This window comes from Pectinophora gossypiella, chromosome 22 (assembly GCF_024362695.1).
Source record: "Pectinophora gossypiella chromosome 22, ilPecGoss1.1, whole genome shotgun sequence".
Lineage (NCBI taxonomy): Eukaryota > Metazoa > Arthropoda > Insecta > Lepidoptera > Gelechiidae > Pectinophora > Pectinophora gossypiella.
The window spans coordinates 1,570,230-1,592,257 of NC_065425.1; the positions used below are offsets into that span (position 1 = coordinate 1,570,230).

The following is a 22,028-nucleotide window of genomic DNA, read 5'->3' on the forward strand; positions in this document are numbered from 1 at the left end:
CACATGGGGTTTCAGGATTTATGCCCGGTTAATAGCATTAGGCTCGCCCCGTATTACATGGAACCCCTAATATCACTATATTTTTGATTTTTTTTTGACGTGACTTATTGTAGATTTGCCGCAGATGGCATTAACTACTTGGCCGGACAAATGGGGAGCGCTGAAGGCTCTCACCCGGTACAACGTTTAAGACAACAGGCCTGAGGGTGCCCAGTTGGGCGCGAACCTCGGCTCAGGGCGTCGTCTGTGAGGAAAAATATTTGAAAGAATTAATCGACCCTAGTGGGTCGAAAGCGCTGAATGAGGGAAATCGTCGACCACGCCGGCGGGGTCGGTATCGGGGACCTGAAGTGACTATATTTTTGAAATACGACATAATAGTATAGAATAAGGAATAATACTACGTACAATACAAATACACTTTATTGCACGAAAATAAAAAGAAATAATTACAAAAAGACTCTTAACTAAGTACATAACTATAAGTACAACTTACCAATAAATACATGCAAATAAATATACAGGGTGGCCCAGAAGTTCAGGTTCAAAATGAAAAATTAGATAGAGGGGCTCATTAGCTACCAGAAACACCCCCATGTATGTTCAGCAATTATTTACGGTTTAGGAGATATGACCCATTTTGTACCTTTTTCTAGATTTTATACCTTACTTCAGAAATAATCATTTTGTCGCTATCCCTTTCTTAATAATTATTTTATTTTACTTCACAACTATGCCTAAGGCTGTGTACCGCTTAATCAAAGATAAATCAAAGTCAAATCAAGTATAAAAAAAAAGTTATCGGAAGTCAAAGTGAGAATTCGACCAAAATTGTTACAGTTGTTAAAACTTCGCCGAAGAATAATAAACACATGAGATTGTCATGGACCCTGAAAGTATTTCTAAAAACTGCTCCATTTAATAGGCTTTTAGAAACATCCAAAAAAGTACCCTTAATACGGGCAAAAAACTAAGTAATTTGACCTGAAATATTGCAAGACAGACAGATTTGAAGGAAAATTTGACATTCTCATACAATGTAGCTGCTTCTTTCTAACGTTGATAAAGGTGCTACGCTCTACGGACGTTCCGATTCCAAGGTCTACCTATCATGAACCATCAATGTCCCATGGTCTCTGTCCGTGAAAGGGTTAAAACAGTATTACGCTAAGGATGATGTTTAATCCCGTGTTTACGGGGTCCGCTTACCTAACCTGGATTGGCAATTAGTCAACAACAAATTATAGTGATCTCCCTAGCGTTATTCCGTTTTCACAGAGTCCGCTTACCTAACCGGAAGCTTAGATAGGCCCGGTTTTTTACAGAAACGACTGCCTGTCTGACCTTCCAATCCGCGAAGGGAAAACCAGCCCAATAAAGGTGGGTTAAAAAGGCCATAGAGGCAATTCATCTAAAAAAGCAATATTGCTATTTGACTTTTGTGTGCATTGCGCACTTACTTTTATATGCGCAAATGTCAAATTGCAATATTGGTTATTTAGATGATTTCCTTCGATGTGGCCGCTTTAACCCCTAAGGTTGGGTCACATACCTCCGATACGCATTTTTCGGGAACGTGGGCAGGCTTAAACATCAAGTATCGAGTGAGTTGCCTTAGTGAGACGGTGAGGTCCGGTGAAGATTTCGCAACGAACATTAATTTATTGTGCGCAAACGTGGCCTCGTGACTGTTGCCTCACTGCAGCCGGCCGACTAGCCACCTGCCACCTTGTTTATATACCTAAATACATAAGTAATAGGTACATGATACATTGACCTCACTTCCTAAACTATGTGAGGCAGCTATGACCCCAAAACAACAGAAGAATTGCTGCTACATTTAATAAAGAAGGGTTTACAGAGGCGATAATTAAAATATTATGTGATAATCGGTTAGAATAATAATCCAATCCAATACAATCTCCAATCTAGCCTACAAGATCCCACTGCTGGACAAAGGCCTCCCCTTCCTCTTTCCATTTTTCGCGGTTCTGTGCGTAACCCGGCGAGCGTCCAAATCGTCACGCCATCTCTTCCGAGGTCTACCACGACGCCTGTACCCGTCATGAGGCACCCAATGCGTGACGATCCGGGCCCACCGCTCAATGCGCATGCGACAAACATGTCCGGCCCAATCCCATTTGAGAACAGTAATAATGAAGGATATTTGATAAGTTTAGTAAGTACCTACTGTAAATATTTATACATAATTATAATAATTTAAGTTTATATTTTTATGCTTAAAAGGTCGCTCCAAACCCAGTAAAAACTATGTACCAAAAGATACTGCAATAAACTTTTTTTATATTTATTTTGCGATTATTTATGTAAAAAATTGGGGATTCCGCCTTTTTTATCATCAGGCGCCTTTAATGGAATTATAATTAAATATCTTAGGTAAGTACTTACAATTATTTTGGTTTTTGTATCAATAATTAATGTTTTTAAGATCGGTATCTCGGTCACAGAAAACTTGATAAAGATAATAAATGTAATTATACTTCATTGCAACACTTTGATAGTATTATTAGATACTATAGGCAATTGGATTTGAGCTTAGGTCGTTTATAAATTGCTAAGAATTGCCTAAGAATTCGTTTAGTTTGAAGGAATTTGTATGACTCTAGGTTTAAAATAATAATAGGGTGTTTGACTGGGTCAAAGAAAAATTCTATAATGCGAATCTGGAAATAAAAGACGGTCTAAGATGATTAAAAAAACAATTTCGTGTGACTTTACAACCTATTACAATACAATACAAAAACACTCTATTTGCACATATAACACAAAAAACAATTAAAAAACTGACAAAAGAAGCACGATCAGGTTTATTATCGAATTTTGACGGGTAATCGACAAGTATAAAATTTATGGAACACACGTCAATTTTAAGCACAAATCTAAAACAACCCCATAAAAAATTTGCATTGGTTTATAACCCGACAGAATTAAGTTGACAGCATACGTCAAACGGTTTGCATACCAGCGAGATAGCTTTTCGATTCGCCTTGGTCATTCATTAATTTACTCTTTCTTTCTAAAATTAAGAGCTGTCAATCATCCGTCCCTTTCCTTTTCGGCGGACAAGAAAATGACAGGTATAACTTAAAGTAAAATTTGATTGTGTCTGCAGGAATCGGGGCCGGTATCTGCAGGAATTACCACCATTATCAGTTTATTGCTCCATAACGTTTATTGACCTCAAAAAGGTCCAGTTTTTGCTTATGTATACACGTTCACAAAAAACCTAACTCAGTGTCAGTTACAAATAATAAAAAACTTTATGTAAGGACTTATTTACGAATACGTCGTGGCAAGTTAAATTCTTGTTACGACCGACTGAACTTGGGAGTGGAACCTGCCACCTTCACAGTTAAAGACGTACACTCTGGTCACTACACCACTGGTAAGAACACTTACAATTTTAATTATTCGTTTATTTAGTACACCCAATAGATATAAAAAAAGTAAATAAAAAAAAATATTTTTAATTATATTTTTTAAATAATATATTTGTTTATTCTTTTTAATTGAATTAATTTTATGTCAGTAATGTATGTCTGTGTAAGGATAATAATGCTTAATAAGTATTGGTTTTTTTTTTGTTTATAACACTTCATAAATTAAACATAGATTGTTTTACAAACATCTCTAAACCTAAACAGGTTTGTCTCGATGCCTTCTTCTTAGGCATACGCCACGCTTTCTCGTCAAGTCAAAGTAACTGTGTCAGTTACATTCCCCCGCTTAAACTACTGGGCCGATTTTGATAAAAATTGGCACAAAGATAGATTATAAATCAGGCAAGGACATAGGGTGCTTTCTAACGATGTAGTTGTACTCAGGGTCCGTTCCTGGGAAGGACAATAATCTGGGAGTCTTCAACGCTAGAGTGAATCTTCTTCTATCGGGTGGGTTGTGAAGTGGATTATCAACCTCATCAACCCTGGTGTCGTGGTTACTATTGAGCCGCCAAAGGCTCCTGGCATGACTCATGTAACGACTACGTACTTACATCAGTAAATAGGCATTTGCTAGGTAAGCGTGACTCTATCGTCACTTACCATCAGGTGGCCAAAGGCGAGTGTAGTTTTTTTTTTTTAATTTAAAGTGTCCACAGCACGGAGTGAACAAATTCGCGTTCGTAAAGTTAGTGACAAATAAATTATTCTATTCAACATACGAACAGCATAAAGGCAAGAAGTCCGTGACTGTACTATGTAATAACTATATTTGCATTGAGATTTTGTCTTTGTCTAAATCTGGGTCAGGTTCACTAACAAAAAACAGCTATTTAGGGTTCCGTAGGAGCTGAGAAAAAGTCATTATTACATTTATTTACTTATGTATAACAGGCGCACCACCTATCGCGTTGGTGTAACAGGAAGCTTGGTGAGGTGTGGGTACTTAGTTCATATTTCTATGGATGTAGGTAAGATAAGGTGCAAAAGTCAGTTTCTTTCCAATCAGTTTCTTGCAAAGTAATAAATTAACTGGTTGCAGTTAAGTAAAACTTCCGGGTTACATGTCGTTTCTGCATTAGAACAAATACACCTACAAAAATATTAAACTTTATAATTATGATAACGTTCATAATTTCACCACTATTTACAAATAATTCGCTGGGCTCAGTGACTGCACTTTTGCTCTTTGATTGTAAGTACCTCTGATTCCCCGTGAGTTTATATATGTGTGTATATAACAGGAACAATGTAATAATAACTTTGTACAAAACTATATAACGTAACATAACGACTAACTATATTCCTAATTTGGTTAGTTAATCGTACATGTCGCATGATGAACTAAGTGCTTACTCACGTTATGCTCGCAACGTGTGTCAGTGTAAACTGCACTTAAGATAAATTCACAACTCATTCTTCAGAGGCGATCCGGCGCTCTCAAAATAAGAAACCCTTAAAAATGAAAGTTATTTAAAAAAAACCTTGCATATAAAATATAAGAAACAAAATGCGGCGTTAGAGCACATAACACTAGTTATCCGGCTAAGTAGTGTATGTCACCTGAGTAATATCTACAATACATTACGAAAAAAATAACTTATATTTTTAGAACAGGACAAAAGAAGTAACTATGCCCACTTAAGCTTAGAATAAATGGCTCTAGCAATAAGGCCACATATTGCATATTTTTTTTCCTACTTAAGATCCGTTGATTAAACATAAATGTAAAGAATTAGTAAAATGAATTTTGTACGGAACCGTGCCGAATCCAATGCACACTTTGCTTATTAAGTTTAATTTTGGCTAAGGTCGTAAAGTGTCAAACAATTATGTACTCAATTCGATAACAACTTCATAGTGAAATTGATTTAATTTTGATAAGACAAAACAAAAGGACCTTTTAGCGGCAGGTGCTTACGCAGTTAGGAGATCAATTTAGTGACACTGTAAGGGATACTGAGGGGGATGATTCATTTTTTTTTTGTTGGTTTTCCCCGAAGGGTAAGGCAAAGGGAACTATGCCCATACAGCCATGTCTTACGTACTTTTTTTCTTGATGATTGATGAAATGATGAAAGATGATGATGATGAAACCTAAGCCCCCACCCTCGGAGTAGACTCCTACTCCGAACCCCAAACGAATTAACTCAAAAGTCCGCATAAACTTTCGAGTTATGAAGCGGCTTCCTGCCACGAAGCGAAAATAGGCAGATACACTTTGTTTATTGAATACTCCGATATAATAACACTCGCGAATGTCTTCCGACTAACTTAATGCGATCATTAACCACAAAACACCACTTCGTATTAATTATTTAGATTATTCAACGAAGAAAGCAACTGTCCCGTTCCCGTTTCCCGCCAAAAAGCCGGGGGATGATTCAGCTCATGATTCTGAGTTGATATCAAGTGGAATTTTCCGTCGCAAAGGTATAAACGTCATTCAGCCTACTTTGGGAGATATTTTTTAAAAATTTAAACAAATATATAACATCTGCATAAAACAATGAAATATTTAAAATAGTTTTGTTATAATATCATGATGTGTCAATTAAAAATATAACAAAAATACATTACAATATCCAATTGAAAATAATTTATAATCACACAAAAAAGCATAAATATTGCGACGGAAAACACTTTTTGATATTAACTCAGAGTCATGAGCTGAATCATCCCCCTCAGTATTCGTCACGGTGTCACCTAACACCCTGCCTTTGATAATGATATTAAAAAAATGTACCTATTAATTTATTTTATACTTAATCTATTTTTTCTTCTTCACCATCTAATGGCTTTCAAAGCAGCCTTCAAAACTAAGACTTTAATTTCCTACATTTTCTAATCAATACATAATCATTAGTTCTGAAGTTATAATCGATCGATTCATAAACATTTATCGATTTCAAAAGAAAACTTTTTAAAACAATGGTATTGTTGGTCGTTAACAAAGTAAATAGTCAAAAAAGTGTTGCTTTTGTATTTTTTAATTGTAGTTTTTAATTGTGATGGGAATTAGGTTAAGTAAATGCATTTACTTTAGGTACTGGTTGCACTGTAAGCGATAAGCGGTTGGCGAATTGTGGATTATAATTGTGGATGGATATTTGAAGCTTAGAAATAGAAAACAAAACATAGACAGAAGTGTATAGTATACAGGTTGTTAGTGACATGGTAACGAAAACTTTGAGGGACGATTCAGACCATGATTCTGAGTTGATATCAACTGGAATTTTACGTCGCAGAAGTATGGAACTGAAAATAACTAAAAAATATATAAAAATTTTCATGACAGGAAATTCCACTTGATATCAACACAGAATCATGGACTGAACCATCCCTCAGTATTCGTTACGGTGTCACTAACACCCATACCTACCTGTATGGCTACTTGTATGTCTTCTACGGGGTGTAATTGCTATCATATCGAATATTGAGAGGGATGATTCAGCTCATTATTCTGAGCTAATATCAAGTGGATTTTACCACCGCAAAAGTGTAAAATTTAAACAATTAAAAAAACCAAAAAGGAATTATATGAATTCTGCGACGGAATTAGGGATTGCAGATTGACAGAACTAGGGATGGGAATTAAGTAACACTTTTTTTGACGTGACTTATTGTAGATTTGCCGCAGATGGCATTAACTACTTGGCCGGACAAATGGGGAGCGCTGAAGGCTCTCACCCGGTACAACGTTTAAGACAACAGGCCTGAGGGTGCCCAGTTGGGCGCGAACCTCGGCTCAGGGCGTCGTCTGAGAGTTAAGTAACACTGTTACTGTAATCGACGTTTAAAAATATCATGAAGCAGGCTCACTGATTCTTTATCGCTTATTCGCTCACAGTGGGGTAAACGCTTAAAATTGCAAATGCAATTTGTAGGATGCAAAAAGATTATTGCTCATTACTTGGGCACGCTTGGCTGGAAATTAAAATGGCGTCGGCTTACTAATTACTTGCCGATTATCCCTAATCCATTCAAATGGTGTCAGCAGTTTAATAGATAATGGTTTCGCTCGTGTCAACAATGAAATCGGGGTTTAAATAAGTACGTCATTCTTCTTCTTAGATATGTAGTGTAAAAGACGAAATAGTGACTAAGATTGAGAAGGGAATGTTAGGTTGGTTTGGACACGTAGAGCGGATGAAGGATAATAGAATTGCGAAACAAAATATAGCATTACTTATCCCGTTTTTCACAGGGCCCGCTAACCTATCCTGAAGATTTGACAGGTCCGGTTTTTTACAGAAGCGACTGCGGATGTTTGTTTGTAAGTATAATGAAGGATGATGATGATGGTATGATGAATGAAGGATATTAGAATTGCGAAAGCGGTATATAAAGCGAAAGTTGGTGGTAGGGCTGGCAGAGGAAGACCTAGAAGTACTTATATTGACCAAATTGGAAAATTAAATGTCCTTAAAAAGGGTTCAGTACGTACTCTGAACCGGCGTGCGTGTATGAAGCGATTGATTAATGTAGAGGAAGTAAGAAAAGTTAGGGTCGAAGCGGAAATGGAATTCCTTAGAATTGTTTAACCCGGTCGGAAATAGGCGTGAATTTATTGTATGTATCTATAGAAGAAATGTAAAATAGTGCTAAAATTAAAAGTGCAATTTAAGTGAAGCAAACTATTTTTACAATTAAACTATTTAAACAACCATCTAAAAATATTTTCAATCAGTCGAGCAGTTCAAACGTCCGTACTGATTTAACTGTTTCTATCAACTTTTACATAAGACCTTGCACTTTTTGCAGGAAACTTTAAGTTAAATATACGTAAGTAATTAGTATTTGTTTGTATCTTCCGCGTGTCTGTAATTTGATAAGTTGATAATATCAGTAGGCAGAACTTGTCGGAAAAACTTTTTGTTGTTAAAGATAAGGTTACCTAGTTTATGTTCAAGTCTACTGTTGTGGAAATATATGTGTTTACAGCTTAAAGGTTTCTTCTTTTACCGTATAGATTGTGGAGGTGGATTACCAACCCCATCAACCCTGGTGTCAGGGTTATTATTGAGCCACCAAAGGCCTCTGACAAGGCTCATGATATGTAGTAACGACTACGTACTTATAGTAAGTAATAACCGTGATCAACGGTTTAACGTGCCTTCCGAAGCACGGATCATCTTACTTTTTGGACACTTAGATAATGAGTTTTGCTAAAGTTGAAAGATTGATCTTTTTGTTGGATCGTAAATAATAACGCGGGTTTTAAGCATTTTATATACGTTTATTATTAGAGAAAAGATCACAATAATAAGTAGCAACAGTAGACGACACCGCGTTTTAATTACGATCTCTAATTATTTTTTTTTGACGTGACTTATTGTAGATTTGCCGCAGATGGCATTAACTACTTGGTCGGACAAATGGAGAGCGCTGAAGGCTCTCACCCGGTACAACGTTTAAGACAACAGGCCTGAGGGTGCCCAGTTGGGCGCGAACTTCGGCTCAGGGCGTCGTCTGAGAGGAAAAATATTTGAAAGAATTAATCGACCATAGTGGGTCGATAGCGATAAGCGCTGAATGAGGGAAATCGTCGACCACGCCGGCGGGGTCGGTATCGGGGACCTGAAGTGTTTGGTGTCGCGAGCTGATTGGCTGCCTCTATGGCTAGAATAATCGGGTCGTCGGGATCGTATATTACGTCCTTCGGACGCCGATACTTTTCAGTACCGTCCCTAAGCGGAATGTACTCGGAAGCCGCAACTACCAGGGGATTTGGGTGGTGCGGAGCAGAATCGAAAAAACGTTTGGAAGCTAATTTGAGCCATTGGGCAATGGTTGGGATCTCATTAGCAGTCGGTATTGTTATTATACAGGTAAGTTATTAATTATATAACTTACATATGTATAACTACACCTACTGTTGGTATTCAAATGAAGATTTTATGACGTCGGTGAACCAGTTTGTTGCATCACGGAAATTATTTACCTACAGTAACACTTTGTGAAGGTACAAAAGTATTTAACCTCAAGGATTTTTTGTTCATAAAACTAATATCAAGGAAATGTACGCAAGGAGATGCCAATCATAGCGCAATTACTTGTTTGATTAGCGAAAGTGGTGACCTAGCATTTTATCTTTATCAAATAAATACATTATACTTACATACATACATAAACACACGCCTATTTCCCACCGGGGTAAGCAGAGACTATAGAATTCCATTTGCATCGATCCTGACACACTTCTCTTGCTTCCTCCACATTCGTCAATCGCTTCATACACGCACGCCGGTTCAGAGTAGATCGTACTAAACCTTTCTAAGGACATCTCCAATTTGATCAATGTGAGTCCTTCTAGGTCTTCCTCTGCCAGCCCTACCATCAACTTTCGCTTTATATACATACCGCTTTCGCAATTCTATTATCCTTCATTCATCATAGCATCATCATCATCCTTCATTATACTTACAAACAAACATCCGCAGTCGCTTCTGTAAAAAATCGACCCTGTCAAATCTTCAGGTTAGGTAAGCGGACCCTGTGAAAAACGGGATAATACTATGTTTTAAGTTTACGCGGTTATTATCATAATTAAAACACATAATAACGGGTTCTTACCGCGTTTAAATGGGGATATGAGGCTCCCGATATTTCGACACTGTTGCAAGTGCCATGATCACGGGATGACTGATGAGATTGGATTGGAGTAGGTAGATCCATAATTTTCTACAGGCAATTTTCTCATATCCCCATTTAAACGCGGTAAGAACCCGTTATTACGTGTTTTAATTGGGATAATACTATATTTTGTTAAAATATGTGATACTACTTACATAGGCCGTCCTGATGTTCACAACTTATTGCGTAGGCCTCGACTCTTGCGTATTTTATTACGACGTTACACCTAGTCATTGAGTGACTTGCTCCCCACAATTCGCCCGGTCATCGATCAACAAAAGCACATCATTGTACTCACAATATCATCCGGCCATTCATCAATCAACTGCTTAGAGCGAGTGACTCATTGGTTGATTTTAAAAAAAATCTTATAATTTTGTTTCACCTTAGCTAGGTTCCTCAAAAAAAAATAAGATGGCGCTGTAAAGATTTTAATCCGTTTAACCTTCTAATTTAATATACCTTTAATTTTTTTCTTCTTTTTTTTCTTCTTTTTTTTCTTCTTTTTTTTCTTCTTTTTTTTTCTCCTTTTTTAATTGTACTGTATTCATGTGTTACGTCTGATTGTTGAAATTTTAGTTTTGTGCAATAAAGTATATTTGATTTGATTTGATTTTTGATTTTAATTTCATGCATAAAAGACATAATGCATCTTTTATCTTTGTTTTTGGGTATTTTATTAAACTTATTTTTTACCATTCTATTTCAGTATTTCGAACACTATTCTGGTAATTGTTATGCGAATAAATACTCACACTCATACTCAATGATTCCATCCATCTTGACGTCAAGATGGCGGGACCAGACAAAATGGCGAACCGGAGCTAGATAATCGCTACATAGATATTTATTACCTATCCAGTACCTTCTAAAACTGAAATCAGATTGTAATTACATTAGGGAATATCAGAGATATTAACATGAACTAGTGGTTCAGCCATTATGACAGTTTTGACATTTGCAGAAATTGCAAAATAAACACGTGGACGTTAATAATTTCAATTTGCTGTCATTAAATGTATGTGCATTCAATACCTTATCTGGTGCCTCTAAAAATACCAAATATAACAATATAGAATATGGACTTACTTATATTTTAAATGCATCCACAAAAATACACACAAATAAAAATTAAAAGTACTGATCCTACTACTTACTTAAGTACTTGCTTTTTTTCGACGAAGCCTGTGATGGATGCCTAGTCTTTGTGTATTTTTTTTATTATATTAATTATTTTTTACAAATATAAATTAACGGATAATAGGATTAATATAAATTTTAAAATTAAAGTACTTACTTGAATAATTTTCTGTGAGTAGGAATAACCTTTTTCATGAAAATAAAAAAATCTTCGGTCAAATCGTTAAACAAAACGGTTTTTTTCGCGCCATAAGTATGTATGTGTTTGTATGTGGTAGTTTGTAATGGCCTTCCAATTTATACTTTAGTTTTTGTAATACTATTAAGACGCTGTAAATTTCCCAAATAAATAAAATAAAATATGGTGTATACTGGCCCCGATTCCTGCAGACACTGTCTAATTTTATTTTAAGTTATATCCGTCATTTTCATATCCGTCGAAAAGGAAAGGGACAGATGATTCACAGCTCTTAATTTTAGGAAGAATGAGTAAATGAATGAATAACCCGGGCGAATCAAAAGGTATGTCGCTGGTATGCAATCCGTTTGACGTGCTGTCTACTTAACTGTGTCGGGTTATTGACTGATGTAAAATTTTTAGACGGTTGTTTTAGATTTGTGCTTAAAATTTACGTGTGTTCCATAAATTTTATGCTTGTCGATTACCCGTCCCTTTCCTTTTCGGCGGATAAGAAAATGACAGATATAACTTAAAATAACATTAGATGGTATTTACAGGAATTAGCACCACTATAGTCTATTGAGGACAGAAGAGGCAAGAACTTAAACATTGCTTGTAATCTGCGTTGATCGGTCGTGTGCACCGGTGGCGCAGTAATTGTCCACCAACCGTTGGCTATTACTCAATCAGGGACGGACCACTTACAGATTGTAGGACTGTTGTAATACCGGCCTGGATGTGGCTAGCCTACGCTTGTAAACTCCTATAGGGATTGGCTGGGCTTCGGTGAATATTGTAAATATTCACCGAAGAATATTTACAATGTTGTATAGATACTGGGTAATCTGGTTGTGCAGACTCTTTTTAAACTTTTTTTCCTTTTATGACATAATGTTTTACGCATATTCTTTATGTATTATTATTTATTTATTTAACAGTTTATTGTACACAGAACAGGATATAAAAACAATTAGACTAAACACAAGACAGACAATTATATTTTTTTAATTTTAATATTATTTTTATCTCCTTAATTACCTTACTTATTATAAAACACTACAACAGTAAATATCACACGTCGTTTACTATGTCTTTATAATTTCATTAATTTTTAAACCTTCGACACCAAAATCCAACAAATATTCCAACAATTCTATGCATATTCCAACAAAAGTAATTGGAAATGAAAATCTCATTAAGTAGTTACATAAACAGCCCACTGTTGGGCACAGGCCTCCCCGCAATCAACCGGAGGGAGTATGGAGCATACTCCACCACACTGCTCCACTGTGGGTTACTGGAGCTGTTTTACGGATAGCCGGGACCAACAGCTTAACGTGCCCTTCAAACCATGGAATACAAGAAACAAGAAACAAGAAACAAGAAACAAGAAACAAGAAACATTTATTGAGAAGCTGTGTAGGTACATACATGCAGGTGTCAAACATTATAAAATTGTCTCAACAGCATGTCCAATCGAAACATGAAAAAAAAGCATTGAAGCATGTTGAATCGTCTTACTTTTTCGGACAATCAGGTGATTCAAGCCTGTAATGTCCTTAACAAACAAAGGACAGTCTTATAAAGTTAGTTACTTACATTAAATAAAAGAATCACAATAATGTAACTTGGAATTAAAATGTCCAACTACTCAGCTTATATTCTTCTTCTTCTTTCGTTTGAATTGTGAGGTGGATTACGAACCCCATCAACTCAGGGTTACTTCTTATTGAGCCACCAAAGGCCCCTGACATGACTCATGTAACGACAACTTACTTACATCAGTAAGTAGTAACCGGGATCCACAGCTTAACGTGCTTTCCGAAGCACGGATCATCTTACTTTCGGACAATCAGGTGATCAGCCTGTAATGGCCTAACCAAACTAGGGTTGACAAAGTGATTTTTGTGATATGTCCCCACCGGGATTTGAACCCGGGACCTCCGGATCGTGAGCCCAACGCTCAAACCACTGGACCACGGAGGACATCAGAGGCCATAGTTATATTAATATAACTTAATTACAGGTAAAACACATAGGTACTTCATGTTGAAATCCTGTAATGGCTATGATGGCCATAGCTCAGAAAATCGATGGGATATTTACCTAAACCTGACGATAGTGTATAATATAGAGTTGATATAACCACCGCCATACTTGAATTTTCATACACTAAAGATAAACAGTCTGGAATTGCGCTGGCGTATCTAGTTATTCCTGTCGTAAAAGGTCTTTGTCCTAGATTTATGCGCTTGCGTCGTTCACACTGCATTGCTCGGATGTGCAGTTTTAAACGTATACCTACCTATATGTATTTTATAGGATACGTCGCATAAACTTCGGAAATGCGTTCATTTTCCAATGCTTCAAATTCAAATTCAAAAATATCTTTATTCAGTAGGTAACATAGTTACACTTTGAATCGTCAATTTTTACATAACGAACGTCTCATCCGCCTAAAACTACCCCATTAATCAAAGGCTTTTTTTAACTCTCTCTGACCTACACAAGGCTTTAGTGACATCGTAAATACTGAGGGGATGATGCAGACCACGATTCTGAGTTAGTATCAAGTGGATTGTTCCGTCACAAAATTCATGTTTTGTTTTTTTTAATTATTTTTAATTCTATACTTTTGCGATGGATAATTCCACTTGATATTATCTTAGTATAATATCACCTGATTGTCCAAAAAGTAAGATGATCTGTGCTTCGGAAGGCACGTTAAGCCGTTGGTCCCGGTTACTACTTACTGATGTAAGAATGACCTACTTCAGTATTCGTTACGATGTCGCTAACAGTCGCAACCCTGTATAATTCGGGTTTGCCGTGATGATCCTGCTGTTACTACTGCTCTCATTTTACTATGTTTTCTCTGTATCAACATTTGTTAATGTTCGAGAAAGATAGAAATGAAGAGAAAACCAGCGCTGGATGGCGCCATAGCATGGCACCATCGCAGCACAAGCTGAGCCATTTCCTTTTGCCCGTATTCGCAATATTCATAATTACTTAGTTTATATAGCAAATGTTGTTACTGGCAATAAATTTATTTTATACTTATTCTTATAATATAAAATATCGTACACGTATACGTACTTGTGTACGTACAGGTAGCCATACAAGTACGATGTCACTAACACTCTGTATAGTTAATGCCAGTTGCGGCAAATCCGCACTAAGTCTTATAACTTGAGTTCCTTTAAGGCAAAACTGAAAAGGCACCTTCTGGTTAAGCTCGTTACATTTTCTTAACATTTTTAAGAGGCACAATGGTGTCAAGAGTAAACATACATACATACACAGCCTATATACGTCCCACTGCTGGGCACAGGCCTCCCCTCAATCAACCGGAGGGGGTATGGAGCATACTCCACCACACTACTCCACTGCGGGTTGGTGGAGGTGTTTTTACGGCTAACAGCCGGGACCAACGGCTTAACGTGCCCTCCGAAACACGGAAACAAACAAGAGTAAACACATTTACTTAATTAAAAAAAAAGAAATCTCATGTCAAAAATAAAAGCAAATCAACAATAGTCTTTAACATAATTAATCAATGATTTAATGTGAATTGTTACAGATAAATCACAATGGGTTCTCTGCCGCGCGTGTCGATGTGCGTCGGCGCCCGCGCAGCCGTGCCCGCCGCGCCGCTACCGCGACATCTAGCGGCGGTGAGCAGCGATAAACCAGCGCTTGTGTACTCTGGTTAGTATTTCTTCTTACATCGTGTGGGTTGTGTGAATGGCCGATCGCATCAACCCTGATATCAGGGTTATTATTGAGCCACCAAAGGTCCCTGACATGGCTTATGTAACGTCTACGTACTTACATCAGTAAGTAGTACCAGAATCAACGTTATATACGATGGTACAATTGGGAAAGCTTCCTTAAAAATATGAGAAGTTGAATATAAAATGAAATATCTACGCTACGCCAAGAAAGAAAAAATACAAATACATACATAAACTCACGCCTATCTCCCACCGGAGTAAGCTGAGACTATAGAATTCCATTTGCCTCTATTCTGACACACTTCTCTTGCTTCCTCCACATTCATCAATCGTTTTAATAAGGTTTAGTACAATCTACTGTGAACCGGCGTGCGTATAGCCAGTTCAGAGTAGATTGCACTAAACCTTTTCAAGGACATCTCCAATTTGGTCAATGTACGATAAGCTGTCAGTCCAATCAGTTTGTTGCAAAGTAATAAATTTACTGGTTGCATTTAAGACCTGGTTACTTCTTAACTCCTTCAATCAGCGCTTATCGCTATCGACCCACTAGGGTCGATTCATTCTTTCAAATATTTTTCCTCTCAGACGACGCCCTGAGCCGAGGTTCGCGCCCAATTGGCCCCCTCAGGCCTGTTGTCTTAAACGTTGTACCGGGTGAGAGCCTTCAGCGCTCCCCATTTGTCCGGCCAAGTAGTTAATGCCATCTGCGGCAAATCTAAAATAAGTCACGTCAAAAAAAAAAGTTTACTTCTTAAGACCGGCTTCCTGGTTACATGTCGGTTCTGTAATAGACCAAAAACACCTACAAAAACATACATTTTATAATTATGACAACTAATGGTTCTTAATTTCACCACTGTTTACAAATAATTCGCTGGGCTCAGTGACTCAACTTTAGCTCTTTGATTGTATGTCTTTCTAGGTGTTCCTCTACCCTACCATCAACTTTCGCTTTATATACCGCTTTTGCATTTCTATTATCCTTCATCCGCTCTACGTATCCAAACCAACCTAACATTCCCCTCTCAATTTTAGTCACTATATCGTCTTGTACACCACATCTCTGTCTAAGAAGAAGAATGACGAATTTAAACCCCGATTTCATTGTTGACACGAGCGAAGCCATTAAACCGCTGACACCATTTGAATGGATTAGGGATAATCGGCAAGTAATTAGTAAGCCGACGCCATTTTAATTTCCAGCCAAGCGTGCCCAAGTAATGAGCAATAATCTTTTTGCATTTTGTTAGGTCATAATGGCCCCGATTCCTGGAGACACCGTCTAATTTTATTTTAAGTTATATCTGTCATTTTCATATCCGTCGAAAAGGAAAGAGACGGATGATTCACAGCTCTTAATTTTAGGAAGAATGAGTAAATTAATGTGTCTGGTTATTGACTGATGTAAAATTTTTAGACGGTTGGTTTAGATTTGTGCTTAAAATTGACGTGTGTTCCATAAATTTTATGCTTGTCGATTACCCGTCCCTTTCCTTTTCGGCGGATAAGAAAATGACAGATATAACTTAAAATAAAATTAGATGGTATTTACAGGAATTAGCACCATTATATTACTTTACTAATCGGAATCTTACTTTCGTAATCTAAAAAAATAGATGATGATGATGAGATGATGATGATGATGATGATATTATATTTGTAAGTATGTTATATATTTATTTGCATGTATTTATTGTTAAGTTGTATGTATAGTTTGTACCCGCAATCTTTCAATATTTTTTTTTTACCTTTTTCCTCACCTTATGGTTGTCTGGAAGAAATCGCTTTAAGCGATAAGGCCGCCATTTGCCATGTACTTAGTTAAGAGACTTTTTGTACTTAATTATTTCTTTTTATTTTGGTGCAATAAAGTGTATTTGTATTGTATTGTATGATCTAAGACTATTCAAGAAATACGAAACAGGTATAGTGAATTAGTGACGTCTAGTCTTGCGTTCTACATGTATTAATTAACGAGATAACGACTTCCGCGGTCGAAGCCTTAACCTTAACCGATGGAGCTGTTATTTGAACTTAAAATAAACCTCTTTTGATAATATAATCAATGTTGGAGAAATAATACTTGGTCTCATACAAAAGACATCAACGCGATTCTTCTGTTGTTTTTTTTTTCAATAAATAATTAAATGAAAAGTTAATTTCCTCCACAAAGTACATGGTATCTACCATGTCAACTTAGATATTTACTTATAATAAAGTAATTGGGCAGTTTTCTGGGTCAAAGATAAATTATAAAATTCTTACTAAATAAAGACAGATCTAAAACGACACAAACAAACAAACGCTGACAAAAACGTTTTCTTCTATTTAACTTATTTATTTTATATATTTAGGAATTATAATAATTAAAAACGTATTAACAAGTGCGATATTCAATCACGTTTTTCTACGAAGCCACAAGTTGATTTTTCATACAAATTCCATAGTAATCTCGTGTTTTTACTTTCAACTTCATAATTTATCTTTGACCTACGAAACTACCCAATCACGGAGGTACGGAGGTGGATTGAGGACCAAGGGGTAAAGTGGGATAGTTTATTCTCGGTAAACCCCTAAGGGGATGAAAAGGGGATGGAAAGGACCGCGAACGGAGACCTAGTAGTTATACAATTATTTAGTTCAAGTTCGCAATGCTAACTAGGTAACAATAACAACGTAACGAATCAACAATGCTAATCTGTTACAAATAACATCATCGATACGACCTAATAGATACCTACTGCCTTATCCGCTCACGCAGTTAAACCGAGCAATTGGTTTTGTGAGGTTTTCATTGTATTATACATAAATTATACATAATATATATAGTTTCTGTTTACCTCGGTGGAAAATAGGCGTGAGTTTATATATTGTATGTATGTGTGTATTGTATGTTGTCGGTATAGCATTCTCCATGCTACTTTTTAAGGAAAAATAGGGCAATGGTTTCCCTCTTGCCTTCCGCCTAAACTTTACTTTGTGACTTGAAATCATAAACACGTCAAAATATCACAGAATCAGACGCGATTGGTCAATTATCAGGCGGCATCTTTAAATCCGACCTATTAGTCAGATATTTTGACAGACTCCGTTCGCCGATTACTAGGAGTCTAGAGGTTATACCGTCGATGCCACAGCCACTCGGCAATGATTTTGACCCAGACACTGGCCACAAAAAATGACCTTATAGAGGCTTCACAAACTGGTAAATTATTATAAAATAGATTATTAATATCTCTAAGTAATAAAATTGGTTTGGTGGTTAAGGTGTAATATTAGTCTATTACACACATGTTAATGAAAAACTGAAACATTGAAGTACCTACATAGAATAAGGAATAATACTACGTATAGAACGGCCACTCTCCGCTCCCCACCAGCGGTTGAGCTAGGTTTACCTTCATCATCATCAGCCCATTAACGTCCCCACTGCTGGGGCACGGGCCTTCCCTATGGATGGGTAGGGAGATCGGGCCTTAAACCATCACACGGGCCCAGTGCGGATTGATGGTTATTAACGACTGCTAATGCGGCCGGGACCAACGGCTTAACGTGCCTTCCGAAGCACGGAGGAGCTCGAGATGATTTTTTTTGTGGTCACCCATCCTATGACCGGCCTTTGCGAAAGTTGCTTAACTTCAACAATTGCAGATCGAGCGCGTTTACCGCTGCGCCACCGAGCTCCTCCTAACTCTACACGTTAAATATGTGGCTTGGCCGTTCCGCTACCATCACATGAACTTAAAACAACTATTTCGCTATCGCCACCATAGGTAACAAATTTATTGACTGTTCATTGCCATTCTGTTATAACGTGCTTCTTGTAGTAACGAATTCGTCCACAGTATAATAGTTCTTTTTTTAAGCGCTAGTTATTCAAATTTAGAAGTTATCGGCAATAGACGGTCTTTTAGCCCAGACGGTCTTCCCTTCTTAAACAGCCTCCATGGTCTAGTGGTTAGAGCGTTAGGCTCACGATCTGGAGGTCCGGGTTCGATTCCCGATGGGGACATTGTCGAAAATCACTTTGTGAGACTGTCCTTTGTTTGGTAAGGACTTTTCAGTCTTGAATCACCTGATTGTCCGAAAAAGTAAGATGATTCCGTGCTTCGGAGCGCACGTGAAGCCGTCGGTCCCGGCTATTAGCCGTAAAAACACCTTCACCAACCGGCAGTGGAGCAGCGTGGTGGAGTATGCTCCATACCCCCTCCAGTTGAGGGGAGGCCTGTGCCCAGCAGTGGGACGTATATAGGCAGTTTATGGTCTTCCCCACATTGGCCTTATGTATAGAATTATGTTGCTACCTATTATAGTCTGTTTATTTTGATCAGATGAATAATGGGTGGAAGTTGTAATTGTGCCTGGGTGTAATAAAAAGGGTCATCATTTATACCCAAAAAAAAAACAAGATTAAAGATGCATATGTCATGTTATCCATGAAATTAAAAAAAAAGAAAGTTAAAAAACGAAGAAATATGTGGCTTGGCCGTTTCGCTACCATCACATGAACTTAAAACAACTACTTCGCTATCGCCACCATAGGTAACAAATTTATTGACTGTTCATTGCCATTCTGTTATGACGTGCTTCTTATAGTAACGAATTCGTCCATAGTATAATAGTTCATTTTTAAGCGCTAGTTATTCAAATTTAGGAGTTATCGGCAATAGACGGTCTTTTAGCCCAGACGGTCTTCCTTTTTTTTGACGTGACTTATTGTAGATTTGCCGCAGATAGCATTAACTACTTGGCCGGACAAATGGGGAGCGCTGAAGGCTCTCACTCGGTGCAACGTTTAAGACAACAGGCCTGAGGGTGCCCAGTTGGGCGCGAACCTTGGCTCAGGGCGTCGTCTGAGAGGAAGAATATTGAAAGGATTACTCGACCCTAGTGGGTCGATAGCGATAAGCGCTGAATGAGGGAAATCGTCGACCACGCCGGCGGGGTCGGTATCGGGGTTCTGACCAGACGGTCTTCCCCACATTGGCCTTATGTATAGAATTATGTTGCTACCTATTATTATGCTTCTGTTTATTTTGATCAGATTAATAATGGGTGGAAGTTGTAATTGTGCCTGGGTGTAATAAAAAGGGTCATCATTTATACCCAAAAAACTAAGATTAAAGATGCATATGTCATGTTATCCATGTAATTAGAAAGTTAAATAACGAAGAAATATGTGGCTTGGCCGTTTCGCTACCATTACATGAACTTAAAACAACTATTTCGCTATCGCCACCATAGGTAACAAATTTATTGACTGTTCATTGCCATTCTGTTATAACTTGCTTCTTATAGTAACGAATTCGTCTATAGTATAATAGCTATTTTTAATTACCATCTTTTTTAGTTTTTTTTTATGAATAAATTAGTTTAAGTACTTTGGGAGCCTATTATATATTTTAATGGACATTACTAATTGGCTAGAGGACCCCGATACCGACCCAACCGGCGTGGTCGACGATTTCCCTCAATCAGCGCTTATCACTATCGACCCACTAGGGTCGATTAATTCTTTCAAATATTTTTCCTTTCAGACAACGCCTGAGCCGAGGTTTGCGCACAACTGGGCACCCTCAGGCCTGTTGTCTTAAATGTTGTACCGGGTGAGAGCCTTCAGCGCTCCCCATTTGTCCGGCCAAGTAGTTAATGCCATCTGCGGCAAATCTACAATAAGTCACGTCAAAAAAAAAGGGTAATGGGCTCGTGGCGTGTAATTTTAGCCTGAAATTTAGCAACAATCTGCCTTGGTGTTGAAGCGAACACCGTGTAGGAAAGTCACTTCTTTTTTTTATAAAAGTGAGGGTATTCTTTAACTTTTACATATCTCAGGTACATCCTCCGTGGTCTAGAGTGTTAGGCTCACGATCTGGACGCCCGGGTTCGATTCCCAATGGGAACATTGTCGAAATCACTTTGTGACACTGTCCTTTGTTTGGTACGGACTTTTCAGGCTTGAATCACCTGATTGTCCGAAAAAGTAAGATGATTCCGTGCTTCGGAGGGCACGTTAAGCCGTTGGTCCCGGTTATTAGCCGTATAAACACCTCCACCAACGCGCATTGGAGCAACGTGGTGGAGTATGCTCCATACCCCCTCCGGTTGATCGAGGGGAGGCCTGTGCCCAGCAGTGGGACGTATATAGGCTGTTTATGTATGTATGTATCTCAGGTAACGTTTTAACCTGTGGCCTTTTGCTTGCAGATGAAACCACTAGTGCGGCAGTCAGCTACGCCGAGCTCGAAGCCCGCACCAACGCGTTAGCCAAGGTGATAGCATCGCGCTCTCGGCCCAGCGGGGCGAACAGAGACGGGGATTACGTCGTCGCCGTGTGTATGCAGCCTTCTCATAAGTGAGTATATTTGTAACTGTCGCATAGCAACCGCGCCTGCGTAGATAGCATTCGCTGCGTTCCTCGAAGTCCTCGATCAGTGAAGTGCCGTTCCCTGGAATGTACCTACAATGGGCACAATGACCAGGCTACGTTCACCAAAAATACAGATGGCGTTGTACAATTTAACGTCATAATTACCTATTTTCTCATTAATCGGGTAAATAATTGTTCCAAAATACAATGTAATGGCAGAAGCATCTATATAACAAATTGTTGTTCGATATTTAGATCACATTATGTATATAATTATGTTGCTACCTATTTATGCTTCTGTTTATTTTAATCAGATTAATAAAGGGTATGGAAGTTGTAATTGTGCCTGGGTGTAATAAAAAGGGTCATCATTTATAAGTACCCAAAAACCAAGATTAAAGATGCTACTACTTTGCCGGACAAATGGGCAGCGCTGAGAGCTTTCACCCGGTACATAATTTAAGACAACAGGCCTGATTCTGATTTAATCTTATTAAATGCTA

At 37.8% G+C, this 22,028-nt stretch overlaps 2 protein-coding genes across 5 annotated transcripts in view; both read left to right on the forward strand.

The window, feature by feature from the left end:
• The window catches only part of LOC126377014 (zwittermicin A synthase ZmaJ), an 88,537-nt gene that overhangs the window by 53,656 nt on the left and 12,853 nt on the right, over window positions 1-22,028 (forward strand). For all 4 annotated transcript variants that reach the window (XM_050024608.1, XM_050024609.1, XM_050024610.1 and 1 more), the window contains 2 exons: window positions 15,002-15,129; window positions 21,363-21,510. In XM_050024608.1, coding sequence (XP_049880565.1) covers window positions 15,012-15,129; window positions 21,363-21,510 — 266 coding nt within the window. In that variant the 5' untranslated portion in view covers window positions 15,002-15,011. The remainder of the gene's footprint in view (window positions 1-15,001; window positions 15,130-21,362; window positions 21,511-22,028) is intronic.
• Window positions 1-22,028, forward strand: part of LOC126376935 (uncharacterized) — a 227,877-nt gene that overhangs the window by 29,526 nt on the left and 176,323 nt on the right. The gene's annotated exons all lie outside the window — the stretch shown is intronic.